A 21,544-nucleotide genomic window follows, 5' to 3' on the forward strand; every position below is an offset into this window, starting at 1 on the left:
TATGGGAATGATACAGAAAAAAACCAGGCAAAAATAGGAAACAAAACTTTCTTGTTCCATGATTCTACTCCAGATCATTTTACGCAATTAGTGAAGCCATCAATAGTTACTCCAAACAGCTAGTTCTCTGAAGTGTAGATAAAAAATACTGTATATTTATATTGTACAGGGTCTGACATAGGAGTTAGTAATAAAGATCTGCTCTTTAGCTTCTTTTGTGTTTACCATCGCTGCACATGGGTGCACTATACAATACACTGGCTTTCACAAAACCTTATGTTGGGAGGCTGGAGCCATTTGGGAAAGTTTGCTGCAACCTTTATTGTATCTGACAGTCACCATCCATGAAAGTGTGTCACACACTATGACTGAGGTAGTTTTATTAGGCTAAGCAGAGGGCTACAGAAGATTATTATTTTTAATTAGAAACATTTTTTACAATTGTTTTTATATTCACATTATTGTTACTTTATAATTTGGGAGACCCTTTAGAGAATTATACACAATAACTAACATTAGATTCAGGCTACAGTAGATCTAATAGTGTTGGTGTGAGGGGAGATTTGTAATTATAGGTAATTGTTTAATTAAAATGTGATTTAGTATTATGATTTGATGAATGTGTAAGTGTATGTTATTCAATTAGTACATTTCCTGTAAGTATATCTACATCTTAACATATATTGTAAATACAAATGTGGATGAGGATGTGTATGCATACTAGAATATGTAGATCCTAGGTAATTTTTGTTAATAAATGCTTTATTGAGAAGGTTCAATATAGTGTAATACAATATATGAGAGCAACAAAATTAACAAGAACAGATAACACTGAAGAGTCACATGAACAAAGAGTGTGTTACTATTAATATTCAGATAAATAACAATAAGCATAGGATTAAACTCTTCTTTCTTGTGTTTTTGAGACAGAAGGAAGGAAGATTAAAAAGAAAAAGGGATAACAGTGTGGAGGAATAAGTAGGAGAGATATCAGAGAGGGGGGAGAAGGGAGAGTACGGGGTATTAGGGGAATAAAATGTTGCAAAATAATGATCTAAACTGCTAAATATGATTTGCTAATAAGAGTGAAATTGATTGATATTTTTAAAAACATAATGAAATTAGGACATGCATTAATCATTAACTTATTATGTAGGAAAATGAACATTAAAATGAGTGACCCAAGGTTTACAGATATTACAGAAAGTCCTCAATGAATTTTTAGGAATGCTTGTTATGCATTTCATCTGAGAAGAATGCCAGACTCTTTTTAGGCCATTTCCATAAGATGGTGGAGAGGATGCTGTCCAATCTGCTGCTACCTAGCATGTGGAGGTCAAAATAGTGGTGGGGACAGGAAGTGGAAGTAAAAACTACTTAAGGGAGAGAGAAACATATATTTGAGAGATGGTAAACATTTTATTTTGGATTGCGAGTCAGAAGCCTTTCAGCTTGGGACACTCCCACCAGATATGTAAAAAAGAGCCCTGACCTTCTAGAGGAGTCCCCACGCCCAGTGATGACTGTTTTTCTAACATCCACCCAGCACTTAATGTGGAAGTGCATTTTTAACATAACTCCAACACTGACCACTGTGTTCAAACAATCGGAAGCTCCTGCCTACTCCCTGGACCCTTGGGTTGACACTAGATGAATGTCCATGCAAATGAATGACAGCCCGCCTAACGCCTGCCATTAATCTTTGTTACCTCAGAGACAGATGTTGACCATGACGAGGTAGACAGGTAGTGGGCAGTCATAAAGTAGAATAGAATACTAATATGTTTGTTTTCTTTGTCAAAAACTATTACTTGTACATTATAAGGAATAGCAGACCCTCTAGTTTGTAATGTTACAACTCATTTTGGGGGGTCTGTGCCCTGTAAAAAAACACTCATCTTGCATTATTGTGATACTTATGTATCACAATGCACTATCTTTTTTTTTTAATGAAAAACTGAACTATGGATTGTGAAGTCATGGCCAGAAAGGGTTAAGAAGCCCTGCTGTATACTACAGAAGTCGTTATTCTGGAAAGAAAATCAATTGATAAACTTATTTTTCATTAAAAATAGGAAAACTTGTTCTCACTAACGCTCTAATGTGAGGTGGTAGAGATCACTTCCCAGCTTCTCTAGTCTCTCTCTGTATTCTAATTTATTGTAGTTGGCTTTAGGAACACCCTTGAATCCATACATGGCTCTCCACCAGGCAGCTGCAATAGCAGCAGTTGAATCACTATCCCCGCCATGAAAAAAAGCCCGGTGAGAGAGTTTAGTCCAGTTGTTGCCAGAACCAAGAATGGCATCATAAGCAATCATGGGTGCATCATGTCCACTGCTTCCTCCCCATCCACTGAAGCTGAGTGAAGTATAAAAATCATCTCGTTCCTCAACATTGTACTTCTCAGGGAACTTTGGCTCAGATTTTCCATCCAAAATGCCCCTTTCTGTAAGGTAACATCTCCACTTTGTTTCAAAATAAGACCTGGAGAACACAAATGAGATGGCAGATCAGAATAAAATGGTCCACTTAAGTTATTGATATCGGAAAAAAGATTATATTAAAAGTGATGAAAGGGAGGACATGCAGGAAACCCACACTATTGTTTACATGTGTCTGCATCACTGCTTCATAATCAACCAAAAGTTAACATAGTATACACTATAACACTTAGTGCAAGTCACATACTGACCATACAAAGATACACAAGAGTATGCTAATTAGACAAAAGACAAAATTCTTGAGCAGATATCCATTGGTTGCAAAAAATAAACTCCCTCCACGACCTTTAAAAACAACTGATATGTATGCTACAAATTTGTAAGTGGTATGCATATAGTAATTACTTTACATGCATACCAACTAAAATGTGTTAGGCTGTACAAAACACACTGTCGCATACCAAGCATAAAACACACAACAGTACATCTTAAGTAGACAAGCACATCAGAAGGTAACAAGCAGGACAATACTTAGGCACATTCTTAGCAGGCAAAGGTAAGCTTACTAGGGAACCCGTGTTCTGTTTTTACCCAAGGACCGAGGCAAAATTTGTTATCAGCACATACAATGATCTGATTGTTATTAACTCTCCAATAGATCTCTGCATAGAAAGTAATGGTTAATTGGTATTTATTTGTTCAGGGGTCTTGTGTATTTACACATGTCACACTGATATCAAACACCTAATCACTATACAGAGGTCACCCTACCATCACACACCTGATACATACTGATCACTATACATAGGTTACATTGATATCACCTCTATCATATACGATGATCACTATACAGAGGTCACACTGACATCACACACCAGATACACACTAATCACTATATTCAGTCACACTGATTACTACACACAAGTCATGGTCACACTGATATCACACTGATAATAATAATTCTTATAATCAGTCAGGTATTATTGGTCTGAGTGATTGAGTCTCTATCATGGTAGTAGATAAAGATGCCTTTGAGTCTCTGATCTCCTGCACTCTTACTCAAACAGTAGTTATCGTTTTCATATACAAAAACCTACTTCTGTGTCAGCCATTTTCCCAGAGACCAACTTTGCCTGAGAAACACTCTCTTGCATAAACTGGCACCTACACAGAAGACAAAACTTAATTTTCTGTGATCTGTTTCGAGTGAGCACCTAAAACCTCATGGAGCAGTCAAAGAGGCTGAGTTTTATTAATTTATTTGGTGGGTGAGAGGAACAATGACACATGTAACACAGCAGTAATAAAGAGTTAGACATAACGCCTTATCATCACTTTTTATTACACCAATATTACTATGGGATCGGTAAATTGCGAATCCATATACAGTACACCTACATATGTGTCAATTCGGTGAATGAGCTAAGGATTGTAGAGGTAGGCCAATAGGTAACTGTGAAAGATTATGAAATCCCTGACACTTCTTGAGACCAGAAATTGGCAAACATAACAACATTTCAGTTTACTGCATAGAAAATGTGTATTGTACATACATGTGAATACAGAGGTCAGCAACTGATATACTTCAGCATTAGTTTCAATATATTATGCAAATTTGATTATATTTACGGCTCAGTAATGATGATCTTCCTTTTTAGTAAATTAGAAAATTAGGAAATGCCTTCTCAATTTCACTGTCTGTATGCATCACCATTTCTGTTATTGTCCATTAAAACATTTCAAATATAACAACAAACAAATCACTATAGACATACAATAAGAACAAGATCAATAAGTCATCATAATAAAAAAATGACAGAATAAAAATTACACACTATTTTGCAGATACATACATTGTTAATGGTATTATGCTTTATTTTATTTAACACATAATATATTTTAATTATAGGGTTGCTTTAAATTAAAAAGAAATTTACAGAAAAGACTGCAATGATAAATATATATTTATCACCACAAATTAATAAATTATACAAGTAAACTTACCATGTTTCCAGATTATCCGATACATCTCGCCCGGCTTCTATCACATAAGCCTGTGCTTTGGGCAGGACATCTAGTAATTCCTTGCCCCACTCATGTGCAGGCTTGCAATTGACAGCGAAGGCGGTGAATAGGGCAGCCGCCAATGAACCAAGATACCCTGTAGGTTGATGGTGAGTCATCCTACCACTCTCTATGCTGATTTTGATCAGGTCAGCCAGCTGTTCTGGGTGCGGAAACCTCAACCCAATGCACATTGCTCGCATGGCTGCACCGCAACCTCCTGCAGATTTGTGAAATGGGATCATCCATCCATCTGGGACCTCAGGATTTAGCCTGTAAGCACTGGAAACGCAGGTGTCACCTGTATACAGTCAGACATTAGCTATACTGGTTTAGTATATAACAGGCATAGGTGTCAATAACTACAGCAATTATTTAATTATTATTATAGTGACAGTAATGCATAACTAAGTGCCAAATATAAAAGAGTGGGTGTGTTCATAACTATGAGTGTGTTTTTAACCAGCCATTGAAATATAGGCAAAAATGATATTGCAAAGAACTATAATTTAAATACAATCAGCAACATGTGACCAATATTTAATGAAGAGCCTTCTTTAGTGACTTCTACAAGGCAGCATTTTGGTGACCAATATAGTGAGCATCCTATTGTAGCAGAAATCCTTGTTTACATGTTAAGATTTCTCTGGCCTAATCCTACCGTATAATGGAGTCCCAAGGATTGCATGCTGAAACAATTTTTCCCAGGCTCCTCCGTTTTTGTAGTACAACTCACACAAATGTTGCCTGTAAGCCATTAAAAAATAAGTTTATGGGGTGTGTGGCTTAGCCGACATCTGAACAAGACATGCTCTTCTGGAGCTCCCTACACATTGAGCCCCAAAAATAGATTCTAGAGGTAAACTGCCTCCTATTTGCCCCAAAGCTATTGGATGGGTTCACTGTGGGCAGCAGGGTCAAGTGGCAGAAAAAAACATGGCAGTCCCACAATTCCACTCGAAGTCTCTCTGCCTCAGACTGTTTATGCCACACAGCCGCCGGACAACGTGACCTCCCTAGTGGCACCTGTTATTGACAACTGCAAACCTCCTGCACTGGTGCCGGCTGCAGAGCAGAAATAAGGCGACCGATGCAGGTACACATGAGAAGCGGAGAAAGCACTGTTAACTGCGCCACTGTGACAGTTGCAGACTACAATCACGCTGGTCGCCACACACACTACTACACACAGTTTAGCACTTTAGTGCTAAAACCGACTCTGGAAACGCTGGAACCTGATATGTCTGACTAGTGCTCCATTGGGCGCCATATTGGATACGAGACCCCACAGCAGGAGCAGTCCCTTGACATTCCCCACTCAGCATACAGGTTTCCCATATCAGTACTATCTGCAGTAACACTGAGTTATCACGTACCATCATCACTCTGGGAAGGTATGTGCTCCACAAAAAGAAAAAGTCTTTATGCTCCCTAGGCGCCTGCCCTGGTTATCTAATACCTACCTGCCTAACTACTATTATTAACACTTATATCTTTGGCAGTTACCAAGCCTTTCTCCCTGCCTCACAGTAAAAGACTTCGTACATGCTGCATCTTTTTCCTCACCCGCATCATTATCTTGCAGCAGCCCTGCACTCCTGCTGCCACCTTGTGGATACAGTTGCACATTACCAATTCTTAGCATAGAGATTCTTTCCACAGACAACACATGAGCTGGATACCGCTAAGTTTCTAGCACAATGCCTGCTCATATAACTTTCTTTAATCTGTGTATGAGGCAACCATGATCCGTTCCAAATGAGGTTGCTGTGCGAGAGGGGAGAGCCTGTATAATCCTATGTGCTAACACTACTTACCTGAACTACTGAACCGTACTGAGAAGTTTCGTCATCCGCTGGGGTACACTACACCCTTGACACAGACCTCCACAACATATATCTGATGCAGTCTGATTTCTTAAAATGTCACATTGTCATAAAAAGGCATCTGCTACGCCCAAACACACAATCATCAAAGTGTTAGAGAAAGCTGGCGCACCCTCCAAGTCTACAGCAGACTCCACAGATATGGGCTCAGACTCAGATGAGGCTTCAGTTGTGCTCTCGCCACTCACAGCTAATGATGTCATCGTAATTGTAACCAAAACTTTCCAGCCTGAAGTGAAGGCGATAGTTTCAGAACTACGTACTGACATAGCTGAACTGGGCGCTCGCACAAATACTGCGGAAAATCAGCTTGACGTGGTCTATTAGCATCAACAAGTCACCGATGCGGAGATCTCTGGATTGCGAACTGAACTTGATACTTTCAAAGATCATCTTGAAGATATGGAGAATCAAAATCAGTGCAAAAATATAAAAATCAAAAATATTCCGTGCACTGTCACCCCGGAAGCCATCCCGCAATATCTTGAGGAACTATTTAAACACTTGCTGCCTGACTCGTCCAAAGACCGACTCCATCTGGACTAAGGCACACAGAGCGCTTCATCCCAAGCCATCTTCAGACCAACCCCCAAGGGATGTGGTTATCCGCTTTCATTACTTTAAAGCAAAATAATAATTCATGGTTTCTGTGTCACTTACGCCAGATCTCAAGTGCAGCTCTACCAACATTTAGCACCTTCTATTCTCAAAAATTCAGAGACTTAATGACAGTTACCAAGGCACTGCATAATCATTCGGTAAAATACAGGGTTTCCTGTTTCAACTTACCATTACCAAAGATGGCCCCCAACCACTCTTTAAAGACACCGAAACAGGGACTAGATCTTCTTAAACGATTTTCTAAGAATCGAGTTTGGTGGTGGTTTGAAACCACCAACCATCACTGGTGGTATAGTGGTCCAAACCGCCGCATTTACTATAGGGCGGCATTAGGCTTCAATTTAAAATGACTGGCGATGTATGGTGGATTGAAAAAGCTAAACCGCCATCAAAACCACTATCCAAAAGACAGCACAGGACAGTTTTAATTCCTGCTTCAGAATGGTTGGATAGCTTAAACATGTTGTTTGAACTATTTTGCCATTGAGAACATAAGAGAAGCACCATTGTCATTTAATTAGATTTGCAATCATTATTTATTGATGAAGGGGCAAAATGAATTAAACAACAACTTATGAGGGGGAAAAAAAATCATTATATTAAGGGGATAAAATTATTTAATTTTTATATTATTCGGACAATATGAAATGACAAATTATGCAATATAAATAATTATATCCACCATTAACAATCAGCTAATATTATATATTCACATTTCCCACATAATATAATGCTATAATAGTGTCCCTTTAAAAAAATATATAAAAAAAAAAATTCCCCCATAAGCTAATATTAAATTAATTTTGTCCCTTTATCAAGAAATAATGATTTTCCAAATATTTTAAATGTCAACGGTGCTTTTTCTTATCTTCTGAATGGCAAAATAGATCAACAACATGCAGTTTGAACAATCTCGCCATTCACGACCACTTCTTTTATTTTGGCCATTTGGATAGCTGTTTTGCAGCGGTTTTGAAAACCCAAGCTTAGTAAATCTGGCTGTTTGTATGTTTATCATTGTTAAAATCGGGATGGTGGTTTGTAAAGTGGTGGTTTTGAAAAATGTCATTTGTGGCTATTTTGACGGTTTGGGCTTTAGTAAAACCGGCGGTTTCAAAACCGCCGGAAAAATAGCCGAAAAGCGGCGGTTTTAGCAAACTGCCCTTTAGTAGATCTAGCCCTTGGACTCTTACCAGAGGCCTCATCGGATCAACGTCCCGCTGCCCCAGCTGCCTCTACTTGATAACCGGCCCCCACTTCGGAGTAGCAACAATCTGAGGTTCAGACACAGACTTTAGACCCGCAGATCTCCAGCAGCCATATCTCACAGGTTTAGGTTCACCCACTTCATAACAATGACTTTTACTCCCATAGATGTAAATCTTTCTGATACTATACATACTTAGAATCTTGATTTAGATTTCTCTACTTAACCTTGAGATGTTTGTCTGGATTATCCCTCTCGGAGCCACAGATCTCACTGTGCCGCCCCCTCATCAAGCGACCACCTGGGGTTCCAAGTCTTGATATGGCAAATCTCGCTCATATTACCCAACCGCCTATAGGCCCTCATTCTTGTTCTTATTAAGATTACTTATGGTTTTCAGTTCATGTGCTATATTTTCACCTGTTTCAACTGTATATGTTTTGCATTGCTGATATTCTCCTCTCGCTCCCACCCCACATTTAGCTCATGCTGCGCACACACCTTCCGCTCGCGACTGGCCACCGCCCCCAACCTAAAGGAGAGTCCCCCTTGTGAACTTGCTCCTTTTGAACCAGGACCTGATGTCCACTTAGGACACAGGGTCGCTCCCCTTACCTCACCTCTGCCTTTCCCAGTGCCCCCCCCCCCACTTTGCCCTACTAACACTGCAGAAACCAACCTCCTCCCTATCTGAACAAGAACTCCACCCTCAATATCCGCCATGATGATGAAACTTTTGTCCCTAAATATCAACGGCCTTGACTCTCCAACAAAACGCACCATGGCCCTCCAATAGTTCTTTAGACTCGACCCAGATATCATCCTTCTCCAGGAAACACATTTCAAGACACCTCACCTCTCTTTAGCCTCTAAACAATATCCTCATGCTTATTATTCTACCTCAGACGCCAAGCGCAGAGGCACTGCCCTACTCATACACAATAGACAAAGAAACTAATAGAGAAGAAGCCATTCATGAAAGTATTTCCCTTTACAAGGCAGCGCCGCTTTACATTTAAGCTGCGAAGACGCCGAACTCGCGGGAGTTGAAGAAACCGGAGGTTGATACATTTACCCCCTTATCCCTTGGTTTTGGCATATAAATGCGTTAAATGGCGTTAAAATGAACGTCCTACTGAGACTACTCTATATCTGGCAGACCGTCCCTATCCATGTCCCCACTCATGCTCTGAGAAACCTGCAACAATAGATAACAAAATTTATTTGGGCAGGATGTAAACCCAGAAGTCGTATGAGGATCCTACAGAAACACCAGACGTTGGGAGGTCGGGAAGTCCCCCACCTGTAGAATATTATATAGCTACTCACCTTTCTAAGTGTGTGGCCTGGCACTCCCCACACCACAGAGTATGGATGTACATTGAATCGGATTTATTAGCTTACTACTCACCATATTCCTTTTTATGGACACTCCCAAACCAGAGACCTAAAGAAATTTCCCACATACCCACGGTCAAATTCTAACCTTTCTATATGGGACACAGCCACACGCACTTACCAATTGCGCTCTGACTACACATTACTCGCCCCACTCTAGAATTCACACACATTCCAGCTGGGCCGAAAGCATCAACTTTTCCGTCATTGCACTCGGCACAACCTACTCTTCATTCAAGACCTAGGCCCCATGCGATTAGGCAGATATTCATAGAGCTTACAAAGTCACAATCTTTGTGAATTACAATCCTGATTCTGACATATTTATCAAATTTATCAGGCTGCAGAGACTTAGTGAAATATAGACACACTCACTGGCATGTACATGCTGCACATTGCACAAATTGTGACAATATGTGGTGTGTCTGTTAAATCAGTTTTACATATTTAAAATCACTTTTTTCAATACCATTAAAACAGATATCTAAAGAATTATAGCAGCAAATTGGTAATTTTCTTTAAAACACACAAGAAGTCAGATATGATACACAACACTGCAGAATGGAAAATCCATTTCCGTGACATCATGCGTCAATATTAACAATTGACCATAAGATGATTAACAGTATCTATGTCTTCACTTTTCACTATGTTCCTCTATTATAAATGATTACTTAACCCTCAAACAATATTCTTATCAATATAAGAAGGCATCTATGCAAATACGTGATATTAAAGGTGAGTCAATTTTAATTTCATAAAATTTCTATACTTTCAACACTGTCTTTTATTTTATTTAGCTGCTTTTTCTTTTATTATTTTCATTATTATTATTATTATTATTATGTGCATGGCAAATAAAAGCGATTTTAATCCATAAAAATACGTTTTAGTGTAATTAATGGCACATAGTACACACCATATAAAATTCCCTTTTTCTGTGTGGAATTTGATGCAAGTTATTTTCCATAATGATGATCATCTACACCATCACAATCACCATCATCAGCAAGGACAACAATGCTAGTTGTACAAATGAAATATTCAACTTCATTGTTTGAACTGCAATCTGGATTTCAGGTGCTTTTTCCCAAAGGAGACAATCATACCATCCCATATCATGGATAAGGGCAGAGGTTCTAAACTTTGTTCCCTGCTGACCTTGACTCACTCTTTTTTCACACACTATGCACTTTGCCATTGCTATGTTATTCATGGCACTCCAAATACTGTTTAAGCTAACAACTGTCAGCTTGCAGTGATGTCTGGCCATTCCAATAATATATAGCTTGAATTTCATGGATTGAAAAAATTTTGACATTTGCTTATAAGGTTATGTGATGAAAAAACTACCAGCCCTGGCACGCTCTGCTATCCCATTATTAATTTTATCTCCATCCTCATCATCTCTCTGAGCATGACTATAACATCTCTAGGATTGGCAGAAGCACTGTGAGCACCCTGGGCCCTAGTGGAGACATCATGATATATTGCCTGGGTATGTATAAAGCCAAAGGCCCTAATGACAAGTGCAGAAACAATTTTTTGCCACTGTATTTTAAAAACAAATGGATCTCTAGATGTGATAATTATTTAGGTGTCTATTTCGACAGCAATGAATTAGGGAAACAAACACTTTCACAGCTCTACAACAAATAACACGGCTATTGAAAGTATATATCATGGACATACAAAAGCCTATGTTGCCAATACAAATATAACAAAATAAAAATGTTAGAGTTGATATTATAAATAATTCACAAATTTGTTATCCAGGAAGTGAAGATAAGGACAATTTGTAAAATTATTATTTTTTTCCCTACAAATCTACTTTTCTCCATTAGAGTTTGTCTATATGGTTAAGTAATTAGTATGTAAAAGCAAATGTGAGAAGATATATCTTTGTATGTTCTCCCTGTGTTTGCGTGGGTTTCCTCCGGGTGCTCCGGTTTCGTCCCACACTCCAAAAACATTCTAGTAGGTTAATTGGCTGCTATCAAAATTGGCCTTAGAGTGTATGTGTGTGTGTATGTATGTGTGTGTGTGTGTGTGTGTGTGTGTGTGTGTGTGTGTGTGTGTGTATGAGTATGTTAGGGAATTTAGACTGTAAACTCTAATGGGGCAGGGACTGATGTGAATGAGTTCTCTGTACAGCGCTGCGGAATTAGTGGCTCTATATAAATAACTGATGGTGATGATAGATCAGGAAATGCTGCAGTACTGCTGACACAGCTAGGTAGCAAATGTGAATCATGATTTACTGATTCCAACTTACAATTTACAGCGAATTGCAGAGTCACTAGTATTAAATGCATTAGGCAAAATTCAGCATAATTTGTGAGTTTTGAGTCTGGTCAAGAGGGAGTCCATCTATGCCTCTCCTTCTCCATTAGAAGTGCTCTAAGAAGCACCATGGGAGGACCATGGATAAACTCCCTCTCCTCGTGCTGTGAGCACCACTCCTGGCGTCAGATAACGGAGGAGTGAGCAGGGCAAGAGACCCCCTATTAGTTACCCAGGTGGAGGAGGTATGATAGCAGGGAGCTGAACAAAAGTGGATTTCCCTGATTAAAATGAGTATTTGTAAAGTATAACATCTGGTAATCACGGTATAAAGTTAAAGATTGCAGTTTATTTACTGAATATATGTAACTAATACAAAAAGAAAACACATATATATATATAAAAACGGGCTAAATTAGTGAAATGTATCATTGGAGAAAATAGTTTTAAGTCAGATAACACGCACATTAATGTAATATTATACTATAAAACTACAGAAAGGACATGAAATGTGTATGGCAAATACTGCAAGACTAAATGCAGTGGGGGGGTAATGTACATCAAGTGCTGAATTTACATAAAGTGCTGGTTTGTGCTCCATTCATATAAAGCAGAAGACCTCCGACAAATGCCAGAGGTCCTGCAGAGGGGTGAGCACCCTGTCCCACATTTGCTGGAATTGCCCTATGATGGTCTAGTTGACATCTACATAATCTTATCCTAGATATAACAAATGCCCGCATACCAGATTCACCTCTATATTCCTAACTCCCCTGGCCTATTATAGATATGCTAAAGCACACACAGAAATTAATTTGGCATATATTATATGCAACAAAATGCCAAATGGATGCACATTGAAAACACCCAGGCATCCCTTCTTTTATAAATAAGATACAGTAAGAGTATACGATGGAACACATCACAAGTATCCTACACAATTCTCCAAATAGCTTTATGATCACCTGACTATTATGAACAATGTACTTTGAGGTCTCTTCTTCCTCTCAACGCACCTAGCTTAATTATCAAAATGATAGATAGCATCTACCTAATTACCAAATGTGCCTACAGACCAGCTCCTCACCCTTAACTTCAACACTACAATTCCTCCTTCACCTCTAAGTCATCCGCTGTCATGAAGGCACAGAGACACACTCCAACTAAGCTTTACCCATGACCAATTAAACCTTCAACACTACTAAAAACATAGCAAATCTCAGACAACAATAAAATATTATATATATGCTCCATGATATGCAAAATTATTCATAAGATGGAGCTCTAATGGATTAAAATTCTGGACCCTAATTTCTGGCTGTTTGAAACCAACGTGTACCTCTTTCTTCTCTTTTATTGCTATATATACACAATGTGTCTCTGTGGTTTCTCTTCTCTTTTATTGCTATATATACACAATGTGTCTCTATGGTTTCTCAACCCTTTGTAAACACTATTTCAACATCATCACCATTTATTTATATAGTGCCACTGATTCCGCAGTGCTGTACAGAAAACTCATATTTGAAAATATTTTAAAGATTTAAAAATTGATTAACCCTCCCTTACTATTACTCTTGCATAAAAATATCTACAAAAATCTAAATTTAAAAACAAAGCAAAATAAAAAACTCAAGCAAGATGTAATAAGAGGAGGATAGTTCTCATCAATCAAGATAAAATAAAAAGTTTTTTTCAGACAAAAACATAGTTTTTATGTGGGAAAGACAGGTGCACCTTAAACAAGCTGGATGAACTGTATTAACTTGAATTTCATATAGGGAACCCTGCACACATATTTTGAGGCATTTTCTATTATATAAGATAAAAATAAGTTCACTAAATGGAATCAGAAGTTGTGTAAACACAGTACAGAGCATGATGCTCTATATAGCACATTTATAAAGCCAAATTCTACTTGCTGTGTTTTCAGTGGGCTAGGCTACATTGCATGAAATGGATCCCAAGATATGAAACAAATTGCCACAAAGCTTGCCGTCTGTGCGATTGAGTCGGACTGTACTGTACTTGTTTGGCAGGCGCATTGCTGATTGCATTCAGATGCATGAGATTAACCATATTCATTCACATGAATGGAAATAGTATGAAGTTCTATTTAGACGCGTTAAACTGCATTAATGTCGCATAACAAAAATATAATTGAAAACAAGAGAAGACTAAACAAATATCAATATGCACCATTTGTGTGTTAGATAAAGGGTATAATAATTGACTGGAGGTTTGTTCAAGCGCTCAACCAGAGCCATTTCAAATTGCTATTCACAGTGGCACCACAGACAAATACAAAAAAAACTTAAAGAACTGGTTCTCACACCCTAGAGAACAACAACTAAAATTAATGAGTTGCAGACTTAGATATAAGCATTGAAAGCATTTCAGCTCACAACCCGACATCAAAAATCATCACATTTATGTTTTAAATGTCAAATACACCTAAAATGCTAAACACATTCCTCACTGGTTTATACATACGATTAAAGATTATATATTATTATGAATTAACTGACAAATGAAGCATAAAATTGACACATTCATAAATGGAGTAGATACAGTCATGGCCAAAAGCTTAGAGAATTACATAAATATTATTTTTCACAAAGTCTGCTGCGTCAGTTTTTATGATGGCAATTTGCATACACTACAGAATGTCATGAAGAGTGAATGAATTGCAATTAACTTCAAAGTCCCTCTTTGCCATGACAATGAACTTTATCGCAAAAACAACATTTCCACTGCATTTCCGCACGACCACAAAAGGACTAGTTGACATCAGGTTAGTGATTCTCTCGTTAACACAGGTGAGAGTGTTGACGAGGACAAGGCTGGAGATCACTCTGTCATGCTGATTGAGTTAGAATAACAGACTGGAAGCTTTAAAAGGTGGGTGGTGCTTGAACTCATTGTTCTTCCTCTGTTATCCATGGTTACCTGCAAGGAAACACATGCAGTCATCATTTCTTTGCACAAAAAGGGCTTCACAGGCAAGGATATTGCTGCTAGTAAGATTGTACCTAAATCAACTATTTATCAGATCATCAAGAACTTCAATGAGAGAGGTTCAATAGTTGTGAAGAAGGCTTCAGGGCACCCAAGAACGTCTCCTAAAGTTGATTCAGCTGAGAAAGTGGGGCACCACCAGTGCAAAGCACAGACTGATATTCTGCAAAAGGTACAGGGATTGGACTGCTGAAGACTGTGGTAAAGTCATTTTCTCTGATGATCCCCTTTCAGATTGTTTGGGGCATCTGGAAAAACTCTTGTCCGGAGAAGGAAAGATGAGCGCTAGCATAAGTCCTGTGTCATGCCAACAGTAAAGCATCCTGCGACCATTCATGTGTGGGGTTGCTTCTCAACCAATGGAGTGGGCTCACTCACAATTTTGCCGAAGAACACAGCCATGAATAAAGAATGGTACCAAAACATCCTCCAAAAGCAACTTCTCCCAATCATCCAAGAACAGTTTGCCGATGAACAATGCCCTTTCCACTATGATGGAGCACCTTTCCTTAAGGCAAAAGTGATAATTAAGTGGCTCAGGGATCAAAACATCAAAATTTTGGGTCCATGGCCAGGAAACTCCCCAGACCTTAATCGCATTGATAACTGGTGTTCAATCCCCAAGAGGCGTGTGGACAAACAACAACCCACATATTCTGACAAACTCCAAGCATTGATTAGGCAAGAATGGGTGGCCATCGGTCAGTATGTGGCCCAGAACTTGATTGACAGCATGCCAGGGTGAATTGCAGAGGTTTTCAAAAAGAAGGGTCAACACTGCAAATATTGACTCTTTGCATAAACTTAAGGTAATTGTCAATAAAAGACTTTGACAGTTATGAGATGCTTGTAATGTTACTTCAGTATACCATAGCAACATCTGACAAAAAGGTCTAAAAACACTGAAGCAGAAAACTTTGTGAAAACCAATATTTGTGTCATTCTCAAAACTTTTGGCCATGACTGCACATTGTTCAATCTTAACCTTGTGTTCCACTGCATGGCTTAGTGGCTAGCACTTCCGCCTCACAGCACTGGAGTCATGAGTTCAATCCTGACCATGGCCTTATCTGTGTGGCTTTTGTATGTTCTCCCCGTGTTTGCGCGGGTTTAGTCCAGGTGCTCCTGTTTCCTCCCACATTCCAAAAACATACAATTAGGTTAATTTTCTGCTATCAAATTGACCCTAGTCTCTCTGTATGTGTGAATGTTAGAGAAATTAGACTGTAAGCTATAACTCCAATTGGGTAGGGACTGATGTGAATTCTCTGTACAGTGCTGTTGAATTAGTAACGCTATATAAATACCTGACGATTATATATATCTATAATATAAATGTCTAGTGGCGTGTGTTAGTCTGTCTGTGTGTGGAAAAAATAAAACCAAGCTGTAGCGCCACCTGCTGGGCGGAGTTATACACTGACCTACTAAATTATTAGTGTGTGTGGAAAAACAAATTCAGAAAGGGCTGAAATTTGGTATACTAAGATGTTTTTAATTTGTTAATTTAATTTGTTCATTGTTAAAAGTGTTTATAAAGATTTAAAAAAAATATACATATATTTCTTGAAGGAGAAGTGACAATTGGGAGTGGTTGGTGGTTGCCGGGGGTGACAGTGGGGAGTGGTTGGTGGTTAAGGCCTGGGCTATGGCCCAAATGCATGACAAGGACCTTTTTAACACCTTAAGTAGCTTGATTTGACTAGAATGCATGAGTATCATGCACGGGTTAACTTATATATATATATATATATTTATATATATATGTTCTGATAGAGTATACATTTATGTCATATGTGAAATATTTATGTTAAAATTACCGGGAGCTCTTCCGTTCATATCATCCATACATTCTTTGTACTTCTTTGCTAGCAGTGGATACAGGTTGGCAGGCTCTATATTTTTCCCTGCTTCCACCAATGCCTCAGCTGTGGCAATGTGCATCACAGTGTCATCACTCACTATCCACTTTTCTACATCTATATTCTTTACTCCTCCCAGCTTGTCCAGTTCAGCACGGATCTTAGGTCCACTTCTACAGAATTCCCAGTTTCTATTATTGTAACCCAGGGCATCACCTGTTCCACTGAGCACCATGCCGGCCACATAGTTTTCCTCTAGTCCAGAGCACATGCTACTTCTGAAGAAGGGGTTATAGAACAATACAGCAAACAAAAGCTAAAAAAGAGAAAGATAACATATTACACAGTCCATTATGTATATTTACCATATGTCAAACTAATACGACAGAGTAAATTAATATAGGTGGCTGTCAGAAAGGAACTGAATAATAAGGATTACTAATATAATACAAAAGTGGAATAAATGATAGCAACTAATCTGCAATAAACTTTAATCATACAAATGAGTCTAATAAAAGTAAACATCTGACTGGTAGCTGATTGGAAACTACTGTATAATTGTACCACGCTAGTGAAAAACTCCAGGTATACAGTGTATCTACACTAGTGACACAAACTGAGCATTCACACTGCATGCTACATGATGGACACTAAAGTGTGTGAACGGAGAATGGAAAAAGCTGCACTATGTTAAAGAACTGTTGTGTGATAGAGGAGCATGGTATCCAATTTATGTAAATGTCACACTGCAAAACTGTTTTATCACTTCAGATTGTCACAATGTCCTGGTTGGGAAACTGTTGTATTCTAAGACATATATGTGAAACTGCCTTTAGGCATGACGGAGCGATTGCAAAGAATGCCTAAGAAGGTGAGGATAGAGGGGTGTTTCTTTACTTGCTTGTCATAAGGGTATAGCAACAAAAGTAAGCACAGTGTTGTTGCCTTTTTATTAAAAGGAAGCCCCAAAACTACTTACTAAACTCTCAATATATTTGTGTTTGTGTAGGTGCAACTTTGTTTTCCTTCCATGTGCAATGATCAGCCAGAAATATGGTGTCTGTTTTGGTCTGTGGTCTATTTACTAATATGCACATGCAAATAATCAATCATGAATGCAGAAAATAAGAATGGATTTATATCAGGAATATGTTATCATATGAATAAGTGTTAATATTTCAGTTTTAGATGGATACATGGCAGCAACAAAATAGCTTATTTATATAACTGTAGTTACATAGAATACATTCTAGTTCTGTAGTAACCATTTGGCCACTTGTAAGTCAGACACTATGAAATGAGCAATACCGTATATTAAAATATATTTACATGTAGGCATGGGACCGTTAACTGTCACCGCAAACTATAAGTTTATTTCAATACACTAAACAAACAAAAACAAAAAAGAAAGTCTTAAATGTGTCAAATAAACTAAGCCAAAAGTACATAAACTCTCACTGTCCATTTGTTGTGGATCTTTGATTTCCAGCAGAGAATTCCGGATCTAAGAGTTCCACAACAGCTGGAGAGCCCTATGTTGCCTATGCCGGTTATATGCAATTGTGTAGAAAGACATGATCAGAGACACATTTAACAGAAGAGTTCACTATAAGTACCAGAAGTGTAAACACTGTCCTCTTCATTGGAGATCAGGCAGAGTTTCCTTGATATCCTAGTGTCCTCTATTTGTGGTCACACTCGGCTTATGTATGTCTCACATTTTGCTAAAATAAGACCTGCCCTTCCTGACACATGCAGAGTGTCCTTACTCTCTAATCTCAGATCTGACTGCTGTCTCTGGGCACAGTGTATGGTAATTGTCTGTCAGTAGATACATGATAATAAACTTCTTTTATACCATGTCCATATCTATTGTGAGAGCAAATAACTAGTGGAAAGCCTGTTTACAATAATGAGAAAATGTAGATTTAGAAAACTTAATAATGACAGTCTATAGTTTCTCGCTTCACAATAACACATTGTAAGTGTTTGAATCGGTGGTACTCATATCCCTGATGATGGTCAGCCCGACATGAGTTACCCCGACATTTTCAGTGCGAAGCGTGGGATCCCCGACATAGTGTCCATATCGACTGTTTAAAAAAATGACTTCTAATAATTCCAAGGCTTTAACATACAGGCAGCAGGGAATGACGTTACTTTCAACACCGACACTAATCTTCCTGCACTTAAAGGCGCAATGGAAACAGGCACCACCTCTACAATGTTTCGTAGGAAGGCTTCTATAATGCAAAGGTGGCGTCTGATTCCATTGCACCTTTAAGTGTAGGAAGATTAGTGTCGGTGTTGAAAGTAACGTCATTCCCTGCTGCCTGCATGTTTAAGCCTCGAAATTATTAGAAGTCATTTTTTTTAAACAGTTGATATGGACACTATGGGGTAAATGTATCAATATGCCGGTTCATCAACACCCGCATGTTCAGCCTCTTCCGCGATTAAATTTCAAGCGGCGCTGCATTCTAAAGGGTTAACTTCCCTTTACAATGCAGCGCCGTTTTAAATTTAATCGCGGAAGAGGCTGTACACGCGGGTGTTGAAGAACCCGCATATTGATACATTTACCCCAATGTCGGGGATCCCACGCTTTGCACTTAAAATGTCGGGGTAACTCATGTCGGGATGTCTCTCATCAGGTGTTAGTACACAACCCTGTTTAAATTCTGTGGGAGGGTATCAGAGGTGGATTACAGCCTTGTGTCAACTGTGACACAAATGTGTGCTTAAAATTGTGCCACTTCTCTGTTTTATACCAGACAGTTCAGGTTTAAAATATCTCTTATGGACCTGAGATCCCTATTAAAAATGGACAAGCAAGATAAAGGGGTGGCCACCAGGCGACCCGCAGCAGGAAGGGAGGGATATATGCAATATATATTTGTGTCTGTGTGTACAAGTATTTTGTGAATCTGGATTATTTTATTCAAATAAAGTTTATTTCACAATTGTGTCTGTTTTTTATTTTGTGTTTTTATTGTTTTTGTATAATGGACACGGTCTCATTATTGCTGCTTGACCAGCATTACTTAGCCGCCCCATCTCATATCCTAGCCCCCCCATTTATGGACTCAGTAACTGCTACACACCCACAGTAGTTCTGCCTCTGGCCTACAATATGGTGTGCCCCATACCTGCTCAGTTTAGCATATAACATTGTGTATATTGCACAAAATACAAAGATAACTGTAAAAAACAAATAACAAATACACAATCTTTACATCAAAGCTGACATTTATAACTGAAGCTTGAGATAATTACTAATAACTGGTACTAATGGATGTGACTGTAATCGACAGAGGCTCTGCAGCATTATAAAGCACAATGTAGAAACACTTTTCTTAGTATGGGTGTGTCCTACAAGATGTTGGCTGTTCCGAAAATAAACAAAAATATTTCTACCTCTACATACAAACTGCTAATAATTATAAAGAACCACAGAATAAATAACCAAAGTATGTACTCTGCAATGTAGAGTCACCATGGCTCTCATGTAAATTTACATTGTAACTGGTTTCTTTTCTCACCATTGTCCTCCGATTTCCATAGTCTATAAGGTTGGAAAGGACATCTCATGACCTTAGTTGTACAATAATGACAGTGTACAAAACAACATTTAATCTAATATAAAGTACTTACCAGAAACAAGCTTCTAACTCTGTCCCTGCTGACACTCATATAGAAAATGAAAGCAGTGCTGTCATCGTTACAGTATGTCACCAGGATATTACACAGCTCCCCCTAGTGGGTACAAGAAGGAAATGCTGTGAAACTTTCCCCCAACTCATATGTAGCATTGTAGCTTCTGATATTAACGCCTTCATGATCGGATGTAGTTTGCACTTTAACTCCTTAATGACGGTCTTCTTTGCAGCTTTGCGACCATACATATAATTGCATTTGCTGATAGTAACGTTTTTATTTGTTAGTGTATCTCAGTGAACTTTATTTTATTTCTGTGACAGAAAGAGCAGTTTTGTTTTTTTGTAGTAAAAACTGTTTTATTTAAATATCTTGTCCCACTAAACAAAATCTCGTCTTTGCATGGTAGTACCAAATGAGACGCTTAAGAGATGCAAGCTATCATATAATTATCAACACTACACCCCCAATTCACCCCAATCCCCAAGATCAGAGGTTGGAGAATGATGTACCCCTGCAGACACCACCATCATGGCCTTATTTTTTGCTCTTCTCCATATAAATGTATGCAGCTGAGAGAGGGAACACCAGGACACGTGTCCCCCACCTTAATTAGTCTCTGAGTAAGACCATATACCCATACTTGCCTACTTTTGGCAAGTGCATTTCGGGAGAGGGGCGTGGCTAGAGGGCAGGATGGGGCGGGGCAAGGCGGATCGAATTTCGGGAGTCTCCCAGACATTACGGGAGAGTTGGCAAGTATGCGATATACCTCTCTCTCCAGCAGATATATGTTGCATCACCACTTTCATTTTGAGCACTGCTGCGGGTAAATTTAATAAACCTTCTAAAAAGGAAAAGTGGAGCTGTTACTCGTAGCAACAGAAATCAAATTCTATCTATCATTTAACACAATAGGCAACCTGATAAGCTTCAGGGTCCGCATTTGCATTTCTCTAACCTTCAAAAGGATCGCACATAACCGTTAAACTCAGTAGAGAAATTTTGTGGGCTGTTTATATATGACATTAAGGAATAAAGCACAGTGTATGAGGGCATATATAAAAATTTGTAACCCATGTATCCCTTTCTTAACACCGCTAT

At 38.6% G+C, this 21,544-nt stretch overlaps 1 protein-coding gene across 3 annotated transcripts; it reads right to left on the reverse strand.

Annotated features, from left to right (window-relative positions):
• Positions 1 to 762: 762 nt before the first annotated feature.
• On the reverse strand, positions 763 to 20,512 carry LOC142097852 (ADP-ribosylhydrolase ARH1-like). Of its 3 annotated transcripts, none has more exons than XM_075180058.1 (4): positions 20,438 to 20,512; positions 17,000 to 17,099; positions 4,449 to 4,809; positions 763 to 2,487 (listed from the first exon to the last, which is right to left on the reverse strand). In XM_075180058.1, the coding sequence occupies exons 1-4, from the start codon at positions 20,474 to 20,476 to the stop codon at positions 2,091 to 2,093; spliced, it is 897 nt and encodes a 298-aa protein (XP_075036159.1). In that variant the 5' UTR covers positions 20,477 to 20,512; the 3' UTR covers positions 763 to 2,090. The 3 variants fall into 3 exon arrangements, with proteins under 3 accessions (XP_075036159.1, XP_075036157.1, XP_075036158.1); XM_075180056.1 differs by having other exon boundaries at positions 16,742 to 17,099; XM_075180057.1 differs by lacking the exon at positions 20,438 to 20,512 and adding an exon at positions 18,400 to 18,464 and having other exon boundaries at positions 16,742 to 17,099.
• Positions 20,513 to 21,544: the final 1,032 nt, after the last annotated feature.

This window comes from Mixophyes fleayi, chromosome 7, assembly GCF_038048845.1.
Source record: "Mixophyes fleayi isolate aMixFle1 chromosome 7, aMixFle1.hap1, whole genome shotgun sequence".
Lineage (NCBI taxonomy): Eukaryota > Metazoa > Chordata > Amphibia > Anura > Limnodynastidae > Mixophyes > Mixophyes fleayi.